This window comes from Lolium rigidum, chromosome 4 (genome assembly GCF_022539505.1).
Source record: "Lolium rigidum isolate FL_2022 chromosome 4, APGP_CSIRO_Lrig_0.1, whole genome shotgun sequence".
Classification (NCBI taxonomy): domain Eukaryota; kingdom Viridiplantae; phylum Streptophyta; class Magnoliopsida; order Poales; family Poaceae; genus Lolium; species Lolium rigidum.
This window is the reverse complement of record NC_061511.1, coordinates 55,970,590-55,990,742: the sequence shown is the minus strand read 5'-3', so window position 1 is coordinate 55,990,742 and position 20,153 is coordinate 55,970,590. Positions and strand designations below refer to the sequence as shown.

The 20,153-nt window shown below is 44.5% G+C and overlaps 2 protein-coding genes and 2 pseudogenes across 2 annotated transcripts; 3 read left to right on the top strand and 1 right to left on the bottom strand.

The window, feature by feature from the left end:
* Window positions 1-657: 657 nt before the first annotated feature.
* On the top strand, window positions 658-3,596 carry LOC124647085 (annotated as a pseudogene).
* Window positions 3,597-4,878: 1,282 nt separating this feature from the next.
* On the top strand, window positions 4,879-6,116 carry LOC124650238 (deoxymugineic acid synthase 1-D-like). Its single transcript, XM_047189787.1, has 4 exons — window positions 4,879-5,204; window positions 5,283-5,526; window positions 5,624-5,806; window positions 5,883-6,116. The coding sequence occupies exons 1-4, from the start codon at window positions 4,882-4,884 to the stop codon at window positions 6,114-6,116; spliced, it is 984 nt and encodes a 327-aa protein (XP_047045743.1). The 5' UTR covers window positions 4,879-4,881.
* Window positions 6,117-7,677: 1,561 nt separating this feature from the next.
* On the top strand, window positions 7,678-8,276 carry LOC124647084 (annotated as a pseudogene).
* A 572-nt stretch (window positions 8,277-8,848) lies between these two features.
* LOC124647082 lies at window positions 8,849-11,962 on the bottom strand. Its single transcript, XM_047187073.1, has 2 exons — window positions 11,439-11,962; window positions 8,849-10,157 (listed from the first exon to the last, which is right to left on the bottom strand). Exons 1-2 carry the CDS (start codon window positions 11,960-11,962, stop codon window positions 8,984-8,986), a joined length of 1,698 nt encoding a protein of 565 aa, XP_047043029.1. The 3' UTR covers window positions 8,849-8,983.
* Window positions 11,963-20,153: the final 8,191 nt, after the last annotated feature.

The following is a 20,153-nucleotide window of genomic DNA, read 5'->3' as shown; positions in this document are numbered from 1 at the left end:
GTGCGACATTCAACCGCCGCCGCTGCGCTACGTTATGCTGCTGCTCTACCGCTGCCCAAGTTCCTTCCTGCTACAGCCGCATGAGAGATCACTAGAGGAGTGTGCAAGCTACGACACAGGCATGGGCAGGGACGGGAGCACCAGGCAGGGGTGGCGCCGGACAATATGGTAGGGTCAGCTATGGTGAGAGATAGGGTGGCCCACGTGTGGTGTTGTGGGGTACGGTGTCGATTAGCGGTATCTGACATTGTCTAAATCAAGATGTATCTAGACGCTACTTAGTGTATATTCAGATTTACAAAAAATCTTATACATCTATTTATAGATGGAGGGAGTATTATTTGACTAGATGGTCTAGATAGTTTAAATCTACCATTGTGAATCATTTTACATTATTAGTGGAGATGGAGATGGAGATAAAGATGGATATGGAGATGGAGATTAGTGGAGACATAGCAAGTCCTGATTTTTTGCAGGATCGCGGCCAAGCGAACGCCCCGAAGAAGTTGGTAATATATGATCGTACCATCCTCACTCTAACCAGTCAACAATCTGGTACTAGTATATGATAGTTGAGAGCTGAGCTGGGAGAGAGGTAGAGAGAGATGGCGCCAATGGGAGACGCCGAGGCCCCCTTGCTTGCTGGCGCGGACACTGATGATCAGGAGCCACCGCTCGCCGGCGTCTCCGACTTCCGCGGCCGCCCCGTCCGCCGCAGCACGTCCGGCGGCTGGCACTCCGCCCTCTTCGTCGTTGGTACGTACTTCCCCAGTTTGCTGAGCGACACCCATAGACAATTCTGCAATATCTCAACCTCTGCTGATACTTACGCGCGCCACGATCGATCGCTATCTGCAGTGGTGGAGATCGCCGGCAGCTTCGCCTTATTCGGCGTCTCGACGAACCTCATCACCTACCTGACGGGCCCTCTCGGTCGCTCCAACGCCGCCGCAGCCTCCGCCGTGAACGTGTGGTCCGGCACGGCCAGTCTCATGCCGCTGCTGGGCGCCGTCGTCGCCGATTCGTTCCTGGGGCGCTACCGCTCCATCATCCTCGCCTACACACTCTACGTCCTGGTAACTCACTAACACAGTCTCCCAGACCCAGGTCGTCTCGTTCAATTTTTTTTGCCATGATGATTGCTAATCCTGCGTCAGCGCGATAGAGCATTTACACGCTGAACACGAGGCTGGGGTGATGCAGGCACAACCAGTTAATTAGTGGCAGGGTCGACCTCCAAGAGTAGTATACTACCAGTCGCATTTTTATTTTTATTAAATGCAACAAATATATGAACGAACAGTAAGGTACCTTTCGCAGAAAAAAAAAGAATGGTCATATTAATATCTCTACAAATTTTCAGTTGGATGTATACAACTGAAAAATCCCATCTCTACAATTTTTAAATCTTTTCGAACAAATCCGACAGAGAACCATATATACACTTAAAAATCCCATAAAACATGTATGTTTCGCTGAATTCAAAATAATCATTTCAAACCAAACGCAACAAACTAAGTCTATTCGAGACAATTCTTGGTTTGGCGCTCAATGTTAATTCATTTTCAAATATGACCTTTATGCTTTCTCCTTTAGGACTTCCCCTACCAACTACGATTATTTAGTTGTAGTTTAAGATTGGTCCTTTCCATCACTGAGGTCGTATGTAAGATGTTGTTTTCGGACATTGTAGTCTGTAATTTGGACTAGTTTTAAGATTATTGTCTTAGCATGTCTTCATCCAGAGGTTTAGGATAGAGGTTGTTACCGAGTGTGCAGGGGTGAGACGTGTGGGTATTTCACCATTCTCAAAAGGCCAACATGATATTACATCTATTTAAGCCGTTAAATACACAAATTTTGATGGCATTTTGGAATTAAAGATAGTTTTTCAACGTATCGAAAACCCAGCCAAATTACAGAGACAAATTTGTAACTCCCTCGAAAAATTTATAATGATTTTTATGATTTCAAATTTTTTAACTCTGTTTTAGGATTATTGGAATGTTAATAATTTTTCTAATGATCCATACTGCAACAATTTAAAAAAAAAACTGATTTATTATAGTGTTGTCCAAATTTTACGTATTTTCTGAGTTTCTGATAAACCAACAAGTATGGGACACAATTTCAGAATTACAAGAAAATATCTTGACATGTATTTGAGGCAGAGCCAATAATTATCTCAGATTTTGCAATGATCCATGTTATTACCAATTCAACTACATTATTCAGATTTTGCAATGACATGTATTTTAGGATTATTGCAATAATTCTTGTAGGCTTTTGCAAACAGTGACAAGTTGCACATGTGCATGTAGGGGTATGGTATGATCACTATAGCGTCCACGCTCCTGGTACAGCCCTCATCGCCCGCAGACGGAATCGACAACTCTCTCAAGCCTTCGTCGCTGCAGGTGGCTTTCTTCTATGTGTCGCTCTACCTCATCGCCATTGCGCAGGGCGCAGACAAGCCATGCGGCCTCGCCTTCGCTGCCGACCAGTTCGACCCTGGTCACCCCAAGGAGCACGCATCCCGAAGCTCCCTCTTCAACTGGTGGTTCTTCTCAATGTCCGTCGGCATCTACATCGCGGTCGTCGTTGTCAGCTACGTCCAGGAGAACGTAGGGTGGGGAATCGCATTCGGCTCGCTCTGCGCCATCATGCTATGCACCTTCACCTTCTTCCTCATCGGCACCCCCACCTACCGCCTGTACACGCCCACCCCCGGCGCCGAGATCCCCTTTGCACGCTTCGCGCGTAGCCTCGCCACACTGGCTAGGAGCTCAGGCTTCATGAAGAGACACCGCCAGCGGCAGGAGGAAGATGAAGAAGCCACGGGCAAATCTGAGAAGGCGCGTGAAGTGCTACGGCTGGTGCCAATCTGGGCAGCGTGCCTGGCGTACGGCATGGTGTACGCACAACTCATGACGCTCTTCAACAAACAGGGCCGCACCATGGACCGCCGCGTCTTCGACGGCCTGGAGCTGCCGCCGGCAGCCCTGCAAACTATCGGAGCGGCTTCTGTCCTGACCTTCGTGCCCATCTATGACCATCTACTGGTCCCGGCGTTGCGGTACGCCACAGGGAATCCGTCAGGACTGACGCTGCTGCAGCGTGTGGGGACTGGCATGGGCATCTCCCTAGCCGCGGTGTCGTTCGCGGCGCTGGTGGAGGCTCGGCGGCTGGAGGTTGCGTGGGAGCACGGCTTGGTTGACGACCCCGGGGCGACGGTGCCGATGAGCTGCGCGTGGCTGGTGCCGCAGTACGCGATGATGGGGGTGGCGGACGTGTTCGCCCTGGTCGGCATGCAGGAGTTCTTCTACGACCAGATGCCCGGCGAGCTGCGCAGCCTGGGGCTAGCGTTGTACCTTAGCGTCACCGGCATTGGTGCGCTCATCAGCAGCGCCCTCATCTCCTTCGTCGATCGTGTCACAAGTAGAGACGGCGGTGACAGCTGGTTCGCGGACAACCTCAATCGCGCCCACCTCGACTACTTCTACTGGCTGCTCGCCAGCATCAGCGCCGCCGAGCTAATGCTCTACCTCTGGTTGGCTAGATCCTACATCTACAACAACCGCAAGAGGACTATCTGAGCTCCGAGGATGATCACTCGAGGTCTTGACTCTTGACTCACGCCACATTCTTCGCTAGGTCGGAAAACATGAAATCTGCTACTCCTGATTAAGCAGATAGCATGTAAAAAAGGATGAGCTGAATGGAAGTTGAAGAACCCTAGCTGCCACACCTACCATGAGCAAGGTTGAGCTTATTGTCACATCGTGTACCTGGCTGTGCGTCAGCAGCTACTCCTGATGGTTATAACCCTGTTTATGAGTAATAAAGTTCCCTAATCCCCAGAAAAAAATGATGATGCGTTCATTGATAGGATAAGATGCAACCATAGAGCAGTTGTTCGCTAGGTGTTATCGTGAACCCATGGCACCTTTCTTTTATTCTGAAGGGGTCCTCTGTTTTTCTTTGCATTTTCTAAGGATTTGGGTCTACTCTACTGACATGACAAATCAAACTTCTCTTGTGAGTTGTGACATTTAACCTTGGTAGATTTTATAAACCGGTCAGAAGACTAATAATTTGTACATGTGTTCATTCTGAAGAAGCCTAACTAGTGGTCTAGATACCAATTATTCTAGTGATGAGGACTTTTTGGATGATGCCTAGCTAGTTGCAAATCCTGTTTAGCTGAAATGCAACTGAAAGCACCATGATATCTCTTAAATAAACCGGCTGTATTTTAGGGCCTGATTTGTCGGGAGCTAACTTCTCAACAATTTACCACGCAACCTTTACCAAACTTGCTTAAACTTAGGCCACAAATCGTATGCAAACTAATTAGAGCAACTCTAGCAGAGACTCCCAAAATGCTACTACAAAACAACAAAATACCTACTCCCCTTTTAAAAATGCCGACTTCCAATAACATAAAACCCTATAAAAAAAACTTTTGGTTCACTACACCCCTTTTAAAAAGGATCAATAGTTTAGATCAACTCAAGACCCTGATGGGCCATCTACGGGGATTTGGTGAGATTAAGTGCTACTTAGCTGGATGGAGTCCTGCTTAGCATCAGCAATTATTGATGATTCTGAATTCTTCGTCACACATGCAATTATTGCAGATCCATCCGTTTCTCACGCGAGCAGCTTCAGCAAAAACAAAAGATGAGCACTACTCCAATGTGGGGATACCGAGACAACAATTCATGACGTTGCGGATTTTGGCTAGGAAAGGACAAATGAGCATACCTTCAGTTGGAAGCAGTTGTTGAGACAAGCACAACAAGAACAACAAATACACCTTCAATTGCACAATAGGCCGGCCTCGTCAGTGTGAAGCAGGTGGGTGACCAGGGACGACACATGGCCTCGACAGCAGTGGCGCCAGAGGTGGCACTGCGGTCCGGGAACGCCAGGCCTATGCCAGCGATCGGCATGGGCACGTCCAAGTACCCGCTGGTGCCGGAGACCACGAGGGACGCCGTGCTTGCGGCCGTGGAGGTCGGCTTCCGCCACTTCGACACGGCCTCCCTATACGGGTCGGAGCGGCCAGTGGGCGAGGCCATGGTGGAGGCACTGCAGCGTGGGCTGGTGGCGTCCCGGGAGGAGGTGTTCATCACGTCCAAGCTCTGGTGCACGCAGTGCCACCCACACCTAGTGCTCCCGTCCCTCCAGGAAAGCCTCCAGTAAGTATCGCGCAGCAGATCAATTTGGCCTAACCTGACCACCGTCAATCAATTTTCTTCATCTTGATGGCGATTCAGGAACCTGCAACTGGAGTACGTGGACATGTACCTGATCCACTTGCCAGTCAGCCTGAGGCCAGGTCCAGTGGTGTTCCCGGCCAAGCGGGAGGACGCCATGCCGTTCGACTTTGAGGGTGTGTGGCGGGAGATGGAGGAGTGCCACCGCCTCGGGCTCGCCAAGGCCATCGGCGTCAGCAACTTCACCACTAGGCACCTAGACAAGATCCTGGCAGCTGCCACCGTCCCACCTGCAGTGAACCAGGTTACCAGAGTATCTAATACTGATCTTAATATTGTATAGAAATGGCCAGGATATATAGATTGTCACTGCGGTGAACTCTTGGTGGTATGATGTGCAGGTGGAGTTGAACCCAGCCTGGCAGCAGAGGAAGCTGAGGGCCTACTGCGCTGAGAAGGGCATCCACGTCGCAGCGTACTCGCCGTTGGGTGGGCAGAAATGGTCCGGATCAGAGGGCAACGCCGTGCTGGAATCTGAGGTGCTCGCAGAGATTGCCAAGGCTAGAGGAAAGAGCATCGCACAGGTACGGCAGCAGTCGCTTTGTCACCCAATCCAACATCCAGATGAGAGTAACGGGGCCCTTCTTCCTTCTCCTTCAGGTAGCATTGAGGTGGATTTATGAGCAAGGAATGAGCCCCATCGTCAAGAGCTTCAGCAAGGAGAGGCTAAAACAAAACCTTGAGATCTTCGACTGGGAGCTGACGGACGACGACCACATCAAGATCGGCCAGATTCCACAGAAAAAGATTGTCCAAACTGCCAACGGAATTTTCTCGTCAGAGGGGGAGTTCACGTCAGTTGATCTTTCAGACATCGAAATTGTCGAGGAATAGTATTAGGTGCTGAGAACGCCTGCATCACTGTTTGCTGTAAACTGCAGTAGCAGCTTCCTTAACGAGTGAGAATAGATAAACAACTGTTCAGTCAGTGTTATGCTTCGGCCCGTGACATGTTGGACATGTATATTGAGCAACACCTCCTGTTAGAGAAAGACAAACATCGTGAGAAACCCAAACTGAACCCAGCGAAACAAATAATCAAGGAAAGAGAGTGAAGCTCTATTCCTGAATGAAGCATTTATCTTAATAACAATGCATTTCTTGCATGAGAGCTGAAATATAAGAATTATTATGCTCTGGTGAGAGACAATTTAAATTAGGATTCTTATGCTCTGTACATTTGATGCCAAGTCAAGAAACCATGGAGGTTCCAGAAAACTGAACAACTATAATAATAATAAATATCCCGCTGTTTTATATCAAAAGGTCTGAATAAGATACACGCATTCCATGAATACTGGAATTCAATTCTACAGAGAAACAACAATTGATACAAGTTCAGTTGAAGTTTCATACAGATCTTTTGTCTAGTGAACTATACACTAGAATAACCTATTTCGTAAAATAACTATAAGCACAATGACTAATGTCTTGATGTCTGCAACAATAAAAGCATGGAAAATAAAAGACTTGCATTCTTCGTTAGCTTAAATTGTTGCGTATTCACAATATTGTCCTGGTATAACTGAAAAGTAGATCAATACGCCCCATCCCAGGCTTGAATGCATAACTAATTAACCACCAAAGTAAGGTGGGTTCAGAGAGAGGAGCATAAGGGAAGTAAAGGTTCAGGGTTTCACAATAGCGAGGAGGCCACTGACACAAGGCAAAGTGTAAGTTAATGCTCAGTTTGACGGGCCAAGTATGGGATGCAAACAATAAATAACCAGCTTGCAAGAGTAAGATATTGCTCATGATGCAAGCATACACCATAGATCTTATTTTACAAATGACAACAAATTCGGTTCAAAGACTAGAGCAAAGCCACGACAATAATTGACATGTAAAGGGAATTTCATGAGTCATGCCGTGCTCTTATATCACCAATCAATACAAAACCAGTTTCAGGAAACAATTACTGGAGTGCAACTCAACCCTTTACATGTAAGGGTTTCAGATATGATGATTACACGAAATGATATCCATAAAAAAACATGGAGTTACACACAAGCCTTGACATTTAAAAGTGAACCAAAAAGCCATCCTAATCTGGTTTATATCTAACAACTTACACAAGATAGCAAAATGGGGTCCACAAATGGATGAATCAAAATCTATGCTTGACATTTAAAGTTGGTGAGTCATATCGATTATACTTATCAGCTGAAATCCCAGATGATATGTGATAAAAATTAAAACTGATAATAATCCAAGATTCAACTTGTAGGGCCACCTAACACAAGAGTATTAGATGATCAGTTGGAAAGGCATGCAAACACTTCAGAAAAACAACTTAGAAAGGCAATGCAGAAAATCATACCATGATAGCTATAAATAGACTTGCACAATGAAGACACTCCATCATCCTTCACACAACATAAACACCAAAGCAACCATGAAGACCTTATTCATCCTTGCTCTCATCTGCCTTTTGGTGACCAAAGTAGTTGCGCAGCTGGACACTACCTGCAGCCACGGGTGTGGGCAGTGCCAGCGCAACAACAGTGGCAGCATCGGATGAACACATGTAGTGCATTCCTGCAACAGTGTGGCCCAGTCATGGCACCATTTGTCTGACCGCAGATGTGGTAGGCGAGCAGCTGCCAGGTGCTGCAGCAGCAGTGCAGCTACCACAGATCATGCAACAGCAGCAAGGCCAGAGTTTCGATCAGCCACAGCAGAAGGTTTAGTTTGAGATAAAGAGCAGAATACTTATTGCAAGGTGAACATCCCATATATTGCACCACAACCCCCTGCAGTACAATCACCCCTACCCCCTGCAGTGCAGTGCAGCTACCACAGATCATGCAACAGCAGCAAGGCCAGAATTTCGATCAGCCACAGCAGAAGGTTTAGTTTGAGATAAACGAGCAGAATATTTATTGCAAGGTGAACATCCCATAATATTGCACCACAACCCCCTGCAGTACAATCACCCCTACCCCGAATAGCATCCCTATTGTCGCTACATGTGCCGATGGTGCCTGCCGCTGAAAAGAGAAGATGTGTCGAGCTAGGTATATCGATCACCGTTCGGTTGATTGATGAAGTGGTGACAAAAAAAGTGTCATTCATCATCATGTGTGACCAGTACTATTGCAAGTTTGCAACTTGGAAATACGAACATCTGTTCTTAAATAAAGCTTTTGTTTGAATGGAACTGCATGTTGTGCATGATTGACGAAATCTCCTCAGCATCTTACTAGACTGACCATCATTGCAACTGTACTTTCTCCCATTAAATCAGAAGAGTTTCAGGACATAAAGCATAAAAGAGAAGGAGTAGCACAAAGAACATATGGAGAGGCCAGATAAAAGAGCACACATTCATACACATGATTGTGTAATATAAAATATTAACAGATTCAAAAACAGTTCGGCATATCCAAAATGTACTTTCCAGTTCGGTCACACAACTAACCTCAACCAAGCTGCTACATCAGAAGCAGACTAATCACCATGGGGCTGAGCCATATATGTGTCACTGCGCAGGAGGATAACTGCCTCGAGAAAATATAGAAAAATATTCTTGTACACGATACATTTGGTGCGGAGTCAAGAAACCCTGGAAGTTACAAGAACCTAGTGACTAAGTAAACCATATAAAACGAGCAGTTGATAGTGTTTGTGTTGTAAAAGACTAATAAAAAGTTAAAAACCCTACAACTGCAACTACTACTGAAACAACCAACGATGAACAATTATTGGCAAACTCCGAAAACCAAACTGGGGAGCACCCAGAGGCTATTTAGTGGACTGGAATGGGCAGTGGCCGCAGAACTGAATGACAAGCGGTGAGTTGAGTTTGGCACTGGTTGTCCAACCTCTATTGCAGTCCATGGCTCGTCAGAATCTTGGGATGCCGTCGGAACATAAATATAGTTACTTTTTCCTCCCCATCTTTCGGGGTTCATGCACGAAAATGTGGGGTTCCTCCTATCATTGGCAAGAAAGAGAGCCCAATTGTCCAACTTCTCCATCTTCACCCACTTAGCTGGTTCGTCCGAAAAGTCGAGGCGGAAGACTCGTAAGGTGCCAGGGAAGCCAAACAGTAGGTCCGTGCTTACTGAGAGATCAACCAAGAGAAGCATGTCACCACAGACCACCAGCCATGGCTTAGAATGCAGGCCAACAAGCATGCCCTCTTCCCACACAACTGCTACTTCCTGTATGCTGAGTTGAGGCACGACGCGTATGGTATGTAGCCTCTGAACAAAGTCCATGGCAAACATCTGACCTTTGAAGAAGACAATCTGATGGATGGGTTCACCAACAAGAGGGTGCTCTGTCCAGGAATTCGCTCCAACTTGCCACTGGAACATGGAGGTCCTCGATAAAAGGGTGAGACGTGAGTTGGGTGAGGTGAGCGGAGCCACAAGGAAGCCATAGTAGATCAAAGAGCTGCCATCGGATTGGAGTTTGGGAGGCCTCACCTTAGTACCAGTGTACACATCGAGGAGATGGCAGTGCTCCCGGTCGGAGAAAATAAGATACCCATACGAGCAGCCCAGATAGCACATGCGACATGGATTAATTCTGGGCGCTGAAAAGCGAAGGGATAAAGCTCTCTTGGCAGGGTCAACAAGCTTCCATTTAGGTTTATAGTTGAAAACTCCATGGCTAATATCTGGTTCGAGGTGGAGAGGTGGGAAGGTGAAGGTATACACGGATGGGAAGGAAGAGGCCGCAGCGCGCCAAGAGCGGCAGGTGCCTCTGAAAGCAAGGAGGTCATGGAATGAGCTAATGAGAGATATGATTTGATGGAGCAGGCTGTCCAGAGGGTAATCCCAATCATGACATCCCGAGGAGGGTGAGGAGGTAGATCCCGAGGCGACGCAGGTTTTCTTGGAGGGCTCCTCTCCAACAACAGCTTCTCTGCCAATAGAGAAAATTCAGTATCAATGGACCAGAATAGAGAGATTATGTATGTTAACAAGTAAACCGCAAAGAATGGGTATGTGCAACCAAAAATGACCACTTAACTGAACCCCAAATATTCCCGCGGTAAGCTGTATACCAACAATGCTAAGCTTCATTCAGAATGGGCTACATCAGAACCACATACAGCATGACATTTTGTAACCCTATTCATTCCCCACACCCCATCCTTTCAGAACTTTCAATTCCATTTGTACAGATCATGTCCAAAAATCATGTCACCTTAAAAGTATGCTATCCTAATTCACATGTGCAACTTCTTCGGTGGTTAAACAAAAATTCGAGGGTTTGCAGTGGCAGGGCAGCACCCTGAGGAAGACCAAACTGAACCAGAGGAAAGGAATAATGGCTTGGATTTGTTCAGTTCAGGGGCTGCAGCGTGGTCCACTGACTAAGCTAGGGCAAAGTTAAAGGTGAGCACGCAGACCTGATGCCGAGACGAGCTGGTGCCGCCTCCGGAGGCGGCGAGGAAGGTTCCTCGGCCTGCGGCGGCCGCTCCCTCAGGCGACGACGCCGGCGGCGACTTCCTCCGGCCATGGATCCGAGCCGCCGACGGGGAGATGGAAGCGGTTCTCGCCGATCGATAGGCGTCCGAGCCGAGGAGACTGCTTGGCCATTCTGTTTGGGCCAACCATTCGGCCTTGTACTTGTTAGTATGGGCTAGCCCAATCGAAAAAGTGGGCTGGTACTGTAGGCCCAAATTTCCCCCAGGAAAGTGATTTTTTTCTTTTGCCACACACAGTACAAATACAAACGCAAGGTCTCAGAAAATACAATAACTTACCTTTATGAATGCACAACGCACACTCTACCTCTACGAACACCTTCAAGAGACTGATTCCAAAAACTGATTCAATATGTCTTGAAATTATTGAAATCTATTGACGTCTTGCGAAATCATCACCTTCCAATGAAGAATATTCCATGCCGGCATCGACCATCCATCCAGCTACCCCGCATTCTCTCCAATCTCTATTGCATGGCTCCGTTTATATGCTTCAGTTCAGTCTGTTCCCGAAGCTTCTCCGGCTCCTCAACTTAGTTTTAGTTACTGATGCTTCCCAAGATTGTTCTAGATTGTTGTTTTTTTTTTTGAAGCACAAATTATATATATTAGGTCAGCAAGCCGCCTCATTAAAAACCTTCCAGTCCCCTTCAGTATCCTGGGAGGAAAAGAGTGCGTAAGAAACTTGCTGCCTCAGTAAACAGTATGATTACAAAATGATCACCCGATCAGAAATAAGAACAGGATCTAGAAAAGGGGGAGGATCAGAAAACCAAAACTCCCTAACTTCCTGGGTGTAACCATGGCGAGCCAACGAGTGTGCAACCTCATTAGCTTCTCGCGGGCAATGTGTGAACGTCGCCATACCAAGCACCGTTAACAGATGTCTGCAGTCATCAATAATCACCGCTCCCGTTCCTCGATATTCCGATGGATCTCGGACAGCTTCCACCACCTCCATCGAGTCAGATTCTACAGCTAGAGACTGAGCTCCAAACTGCTCTGCCAGTTTTAGTCCATTCAAAAGGGCTAAGGCCTCCATTGTTGCCACGTCAATTGCATGGTCATTATACTCACAGCAGGCCGCAATAAAATTTCCTCTGGAATCTCTTATAATTGCACCGGTTGCTCCTCTCCCCGTCTCTGGTTCATAAGCAGCATCCACATTTAGCTTGTAGACTCCAGATGCAGGTTTTGTCCATCCTCCTCTACGGATCATATTTCCATTACCCTTCATTTTTGCACTGTTGGCAACAATGCCTTTGATATTCAGCACTGTCCTCACAATATTTGGTACAGGTTCTTTATTTTTTATCTGCCTCCTAGACCACTGATGCGCGTAAATGTACACGTCCGTTGGGAACCCCAAGAGGAAGGTATGATGCGCACAGTGGCAAGTTTTCCCTCAGAAAGAAACCAAGGTTTAATCGAACCAGGAGGAGCCAAGAAGCACGTTGAAGGTTGATGGTCGCGAAATGTGATGCGGCGCAACACCGAGGGATTCCGGCGCCAACTAGGAACCTGCACAACACAACCAAAGTACTTTGCCCCAACGAAACGAGTGAGGTTGTCAATCTCACCGGCTTGCTTTGTAACAAAGGATTAAACGTATCGAGTGGAAGATGTTTGCAAAGAAAACGAGTAAAACAAGTAGAATGTATGCTATGTAAAGAATAGGACCGGGGTCCACAGTTCACTAGAGGTGTCTCTCCCATAAGATAAAAGCATGTTGGGTGAACAAATTACGGTCGGGCAATTGACAAATAGAGAAAGGCATAACAATGCATATACATGACATGGTAAATATAGTGAGATTTAATCCGGGCATTACGACAAAGTACATAGACCGCCATCCAAGCTGCATCTATGCCTAAAAAGTCCACCTTCGGGTTATCGTCAGAACCCCCTCCGAGTATTAAGTTGCAAAGCAACGGACAATTGCATTAAGTATTGTGCGTAATGTAATCAATAACTACATCCTTAGACATAGCATCAATGTTTTATCCCTAGTGGCAACAGCACATCACAACCTTAGAACTTTACATCACTTGTCCCGGTATCAATGAAGGCATGAACCCACTATCGAGCATAATTACTCCCTCTTGGAGTTAAGAGTAAAAACTTGGCCAGAGCCTCTACTAATAACGGAGAGCATGCAAGATCATAAACAACACATGAACAATAGATTGATAATCACCATAATCATAGTACTCTCTATCCATCGGATCCCGAACAAACACAACATATAGAATTACATATAGATGATCTTGATCATGTTAGGCAGCTCACAAGATCTAACAATGAAGCACAACAAGGAGAAGACGACCATCTAGCTCTTGCTATGGACCCATGGTCCAGGGGTGAACTACTCACTCATCACTCCGGAGGCGACCATGGCGGTGTAGAGTCCTCCGGGAGATGAATCCCTCTCCCGGCAGGGTGCCGGAGCGATCTCCAGAATCCCCCGAGATGGGATTCGCGGCGGCGGCGTCTCGTGAGGTTTTCCGTATCGTGGCTCTCGGTGCTGGGGGTTTCGCGACGGAGGCTTTAAGTAGGCGGAAGGTCAACGCGGGGGGCCACACGAGGGGCCCGGGGGCAGGGCCGCGCGGCCAAGACCTGGGCCGCGCCGGCCACCCCCCGGCCTCTCGTGGCCCCACTTCGTTAGGTCTTCGGTCTTCCGGAAGCTTCGTGCAAAAATAGGACCACAGGCGAAAGTTTCGTCCAATTCCGAGAATATTTCTTTACTAGGATTTCGAAACCAAAAACAGCGAAAACGACAAGCTGGCTCTTCGGCATCTTGTTAATAGGTTAGTTCCGAGAAAATGCATAAATATGACATATAATGTGCATAAAACATGTAGGTATCATCAATAAAGTAGCATGGAACATAAGAAATTATCGATACGTTGGAGACGTATCAGCATCCCCAAGCTTAGTTACGCTCGTCCCGAAGCCAGGTAAAACGATAACAAAGATAATTTCTGAAGTGACATGCCATCATAATCTTGATCATACTATTTGTAAACATATGAAATGAATGCAGCGATCAAAGCAAAGGTAATGACATGAGTAAACAACTGAATCATATGACAAAGACTTTTCATGAATAGTACTTCAAGACAAGCATCAATAAGTCTTGCATAAGAGTTAACTCGTAAAGCAATAAATCAAAGTAAAGGTGTTGAAGCAACACATAGGAAGATTAAGTTTCAGCGGTTGCTTTCAACTTGTAACATGTATATCTCATGGATATTGTCAACATAAAGTAATATAACAAGTGCAATATGCAAGTATGTAGGAATCAATGCACAGTTCACACAGGTGTTTGCTTCTTAAGGTGGAAGGAGATAGGTAAACTGACTCAACAATAAAAGTAAAAGAATGGTCCTTCAAGAGGAAAGCATCGATTGCTATATTTGTGCTAGAGCTTTTATTTTGAAAACATGAAACAATTTTGTCAACGGTAGTAATAAAGCATATGAGTTATGAAAATTATATCTTACAAGTTGCAAGCCTCATGCATAGTATACTAATAGTGCCCGCACCTCGTCCTACTTAACTTGGACTACCGGATCTTCGCATGCCATGTTTCAACCAAGTGTCACAAGGGGTACCTCCATGCTGCTTGTACAAAGGTCTAAGGAGAAAGCTCGCATTTCGGATTTCTCGCTTTTGATTATTCTCAACTTAGACATCCATACCGGGACAACATGGACAACAGATAATGGACTCCTCTTAAATGCATAAGCATGTAGCAAAGTTATTATTCTCATATGAGATTGAGGATATATGTCCAAAACTGAAACTTCCACCATGGTTCATGGCTTTAGTTAGCGGCCCAATGTTCTTCTCTAACAATTTTGCATGCTCCAACCACTAAAATGATAGACCTTCGAGACAAGACGGACATGCATAGCAACTCACATGATATTCAACAATAGTTGATGGCGTTCCCCGAAGCATGGTTATCGCACAACAAGCAACTTAATAAAATATAAAGTGCATAAGTACATATTCAATACTACGATAGTTTTTAAGGCTATTTTGTCCCATGAGCTATATATTGCATAGGTGAATGATGGAATTTTAAAGGTAGCACTCAAGCAATTTACTTTGGAATGGCGGAGAAATACCATGTAGTAGGTAGTTATGGTGGACACAAATGGCATAGTAGTTGGCTCAAGGATTTTGGATGCATGAGAAGTATTCCCTCTCGATACAAGGTTTAGGCTAGCAAGGTTATTTGAAGCAAACTCAAGGATGAACAAGTGCAGCAAAACTCACATAAAAGACATATTGTAAACATTATAAGACTCTACTACTGTCTTCCTTGTTGTTCAAAACTCAATACTAGATATTATCTAGACCTTAGAGAAACCAAATATGCAAATCAAATTTTAGCAAGCTCTATGTATTTCTTCATTAATGGGTGCAAAGCATATGATGCAAGAGCTTAATCATGAGCACAACAATTACCAAGTATCACATTATCCAAGACATTTTTAGAATTACTACATGTAGCATTTTCCAATTCCAACCATATAACAATTTAACGAAGAAGAAACTTCGCCATGAACATTATGAGTAAAGCCTAAGGACACATGTGTCCATATGCAACAGCGGAGCGTGTCTCTCTCCCACAAAGTGAATGCTAGGATCCATCTTATTCAAACAAAAACAAAAACAAAAACAAACCGACGCTCCAAGTAAAGAACACCAGATGTGACTGAATAAAAATATAGTTTCAGGGGAGGAACCTGATGATGTTGTCGATGAAGAAGGGGATGCCTTGGGCATCCCCAAGCTTAGACGCTTGAGTCTTCTTAAAATATGCAGGGATGAACCACGGGGGCATCCCCAAGCTTAGAGCTTTCACTCCTCTTGATCATAGTATATCATTCTCCTCTCTTGACCCTTGAAAACTTCCTTCACACCAAACTTCAAGCAAACTCATTAGAGGGTTAGTGCATCATTAATAATTCACTCATTCAGAGGTGACACAATCATTCTTTTCACTTCTGGACATTGCATAATGCTACTGGACATTAATGGATCAAAGAAATAAATCCAACATAGCAAAAGAGGCAATGCGAAATAAAAGGCAGAATCTGTCAAAAACAGAACAGTCCGTAAAGACGAATTTATAAATGGCACCAGACTTGCTCAAATGGAAAAACTCAAAACTAATGAAAGTTGCGTACATATCTGAGGATCACGCTCGTAAATTGGCAGATTTTTTCGAATTTTCTACAGGGAACTGTGCCCAGATTCGTGACAGACAGCAATGCTGTTTCTGCGCAGTAATCCCAAATATAACATCAACTTTGACATAGAAACTTTACTTGGCACCAAAACATGATAAGGAGAGGTTGCTACAGTAGTAAACAACTTCCAAGACTCAACAAAACAAAAAATTGCTGTAGGTAAAAACATGGGTTGTCTCCCATAAGCGCTTTTCTTTAACGCCTTTCAGCTAGGCGCAGAAAGTGCAAATCAAGTAACATCGAGAGTAGAAGCATCAACATCATAGCTTGTTCTAATAATAGAATCAAAAGGCAACTTCATTCTCTTTCTAGGGAAGTGTTCCATACCTTTCTTAAGAGGAAATTGATATTTAATATTACCTTCCCTCATATCAATAACAGCACCAACGGTTCGAAGAAAAGGTCTTCCCAACACAATTGGACAAGATGCATTGCATTCGATATCCAAGACAACAAAATCAACGGGGACAAGGTTATTGTTAACCGTAATATGCACATTATCAATCCTCCCCAAAGGTTTCTTTTTAACATTATCGGCAAGATTAACATCCAAATAACAATTCTTCAATGGTGGCAAGTCAAGCATATCATAAATCTTTTTAGGCATAACGAAATACTTGCACCAAGATCACATAAGGCATTACATTCAAAGTCATTGAATTTCATTTTAATGATGGGCTCCCAACCATCTTCTAACTTTCTAGGAATAGAAGTTTCAAGTTTTAGTTTCTCTTCTCTAGCTTTTATGAGAGCATTTGTAATATGTTTTGTAAAGGCTAAATTTATAGCACTAGCATTAGGACTTTTAGCAAGTTTTTGTAAGAACTTTATAACTTCAGAGATGTGGCAATCATCAAAATCTAAATCATTATGAGCTACAGCAATGGGATCATTATTCCCAAGGTTGGAAAAAATTTCAGCGAGTTTTATCACAAGCGGTTTCAGCGGTTTTAGCAATTTCGAGGCAGTTTTGTACGCTTTGCACTAGGAGTAGAAACATTGCCAACACCAATTATATTACCATTGATAGTAGGAGGTGCAGCAACATGTGGAGAATTAGCATTACTAGTGGTGGTAATAGTCCAAACTTTAGCTACATTATTCTCTTTAGCTAGTTTTTCATTTTCTTCTCTATCCCACCTAGCACGCAGTTCAGCCATTAATCTTATATTCTCATTAATTCTAACTTGGATGGCATTTGCTGTAGTAGTAATCTTATTATCAAGATCATTATTAGGCATAACTTTCAACTTTAAAAGATTAACATCGGAGGCAAGCCTATCAACTCTAGAAGCGATAGTATCAATTTTATCAAGCTTTTCCTCAACGATTTGTTAAAAGCAGTTTGTGTACTAATAAATTCTTTAAGCATAGCTTCAAGACCAGAGGGTACACTCCTATTATTATTGTAAGAATTCCCATAAGAATTACCATAACCATTACCATTAGCAGAAGGATATGGCCTATAGTTATTACCGGCGTTGTTCCTATAAGCATTGTTGTTGAAATTATTATTTTTAATGAAATTCACATCAACATTTTCTTCTTGAGCAACCAATGAAGCTAAAGGAACATTATTTGGATCAACATTAGATCTACCATTCACAAGCATAGACATAATCACATCAATCTTATCACTCAAGGAAGAGGTTTCTTCAACGGAATTTACCTTCTTACCTTGTGGAGCTCTTTCCGTGTGCCATTCAGAGTAATTTATCATCATATCATCAAGAAGTTTTGTAGCCGCCCCCAATGTGATGGACATAAAGGTACCTCCAGCAGCTGAATCCAATAAATTCCGCGAAGAAAAATTTAGTCCTGCATAGAAGGTTTGGATGATCATCCAAGTAGTCAGTCCATGGGTTGGGCAATTCTTTACCAAAGTTTTCATTCTCTCCCATGCTTGAGCAACATGTTCAGTATCAAATTGTTTAAAATTCATTATGCTACTTCTCAAAGAAATAATTTTAGCGGGAGGATAATATCTACCAATAAAAGCATCCTTGCATTTAGTCCATGAATCAATACTATTCTTAGGCAAAGATAGCAACCAATCTTTAGCTCTTCCTCTTAATGAGAAAGGAAACACTTTCAATTTAATAATATCACCATCTACATCTTTATACTTTTGCATTTCACAAAGTTCAACAAAATTATTGAGATGGGCAGCGACATCATCGGAACTAGCACCCGAGAAAATTGTTCTCTCATGACCAGATTTAGTAAAGCGAGGTTTAATTTCAAAGAATTCTGCTGTAGTAGCGAGGTGGAGCAATAGGTGTGCATAGGAAATCATTATTATTTGCATTTGTGAAGTCACACAATTTAGTATTTTCATGGTTGGCCATTTTAGCAACGATAAATAAAGCAAACTAGATAAAGTAAATGCGAGTAACTAATTTTTTTGTGTTTTTGATATAGCAAACAAGATAGCAAATAAAGTAAAACTAGTAACTAATTTTTTTGTGTTTTGATTTAGTGCAGCAAACAAAGTAGTAAATAAAATAAAGCAAGACAAAAACAAAGTAAAGAGATTGAGAAGTGGAGACTCCCCTTGCAGCGTGTCTTGATCTCCCCGGCAGCGGCGCCGGAAAACGAGCTTGATGCGCGTAAATGTACACGTCCGTTGGGAACCCCAAGAGGAAGGTATGATGCGCACGGTGGCAAGTTTTCCCTCGGAAAGAAACCAAGGTTTAATCGAACCGGGAGGAGCCAAGAAGCACGTTGAAGGTTGATGGTCGCGAAATGTGATGCGGCGCAACACCGAGGATTCCGGCGCCAACTAGGAACCTGCACAACACAACCAAAGTACTTTGCCCCAACGAAACAGTGAGGTTGTCAATCTCACCGACTTGCTGTAACAAAGGATTAAACGTATCGAGTGGAAGATGTTTGCAAAGAAAACGAGTAAAACAAGTAGAATGTATGCTATGTAAAGAATAGGACCGGGGTCCACAGTTCACTAGAGGTGTCTCTCCCATAAGATAAAAGCATGTTGGGTGAACAAATTACGGTCGGGCAATTGACAAATAGAGAAAGGCATAACAATGCATATACATGACATGGTAAATATAGTGAGATTTAATCCGGGCATTACGACAAAGTACATAGACCGCCATCCAACGCATCTATGCCTAAAAAGTCCACCTTCGGGTTATCGTCCGAACCCCCTCCGGTATTAAGTTGCAAAGCAACGAGACAATTGCATTAAGTATTGTGCGTAATGTAATCAATAACTACATCCTTAGACATAGCATCAATGTTTTATCCCTAGTGGCAACGAGCACATCACAACCTTAGAACTTTACGTCACTTGTCCCGGGTATCAATGAAGGCATGAACCCACTATCGAGCATAATTACTCCCTCTTGGAGTTAAGAGTAAAAACTTGGCCGAGCCTCTACTAATAACGGAGAGCATGCAAGATCATAAACAACACATGAACAATAGATTGATAATCACCATAATCATAGTACTCTCTATCCATCGGATCCCGACAAACACAACATATAGAATTACATATAGATGATCTTGATCATGTTAGGCAGCTCACAAGATCTAACAATGAAGCACAACAAGGAGAAGACGACCATCTAGCTACTGCTATGGACCCATGGTCCAGGGGTGAACTACTCACTCATCACTCCGGAGGCGACCATGGCGGTGTAGAGTCCTCCGGGAGATGAATCCCCTCTCGGCAGGGTGCGGAGGCGATCTCCAGAATCCCCCGAGATGGGATTCGCGGCGGCGGCGTCTGCGTGAGGTTTTCCGTATCGTGGCTCTCGGTACTGGGGGTTTCGCGACGGAGGCTTTAAGTAGGCGGAAGGTCAACGCGGGGGGCCACACGAGGGGCCCAGGGGGCAGGGCCGCGCGGCCAAGACCTGGGCCGCGCCGGCCACCCCCCTGGCCTCCTCGTGGCCCCACTTCGTTAGGTCTTCGGTCTTCTGGAAGCTTCGTGCAAAAATAGGACCCCGGGCGAAAGTTTCGTCCAATTCCGAGAATATTTCTTTACTAGGATTTCGAAACCAAAAACAGCGAGAAAACGACAAGCGGCTCTTCGGCATCTTGTTAATAGGTTAGTTCCAGAAAATGCATAAATATGACATATAATGTGCATAAAACATGTAGGTATCATCAATAAAGTAGCATGGAACATAAGAAATT

What these genes read in the sequence shown, in the direction of transcription:
- LOC124650238 (XM_047189787.1), top strand. Translation starts at nt 4,882, where the DNA reads ATGGCCTCGACAGCAGTGGCGCCAGAGGTGGCACTGCGGTCCGGGAAC. An exon ending in TCCCTCCAGGAAAGCCTCCA is followed by an intron (nt 5,205 to 5,282) that starts GTAAGTATCGCG and finishes ATGGCGATTCAG; the next exon opens with GAACCTGCAACTGGAGTACG. An exon ending in TCCCACCTGCAGTGAACCAG is followed by an intron (nt 5,527 to 5,623) that starts GTTACCAGAGTA and finishes TATGATGTGCAG; the next exon opens with GTGGAGTTGAACCCAGCCTG.
- LOC124647082 (XM_047187073.1), bottom strand. Translation starts at nt 11,962, where the DNA reads ATGAAGGGTAATGGAAATATGATCCGTAGAGGAGGATGGACAAAACCT. An exon ending in TCTGATCGGGTGATCATTTT is followed by an intron (nt 10,158 to 11,438) that starts GTAATCATACTG and finishes CTCTATTGGCAG; the next exon opens with AGAAGCTGTTGTTGGAGAGG.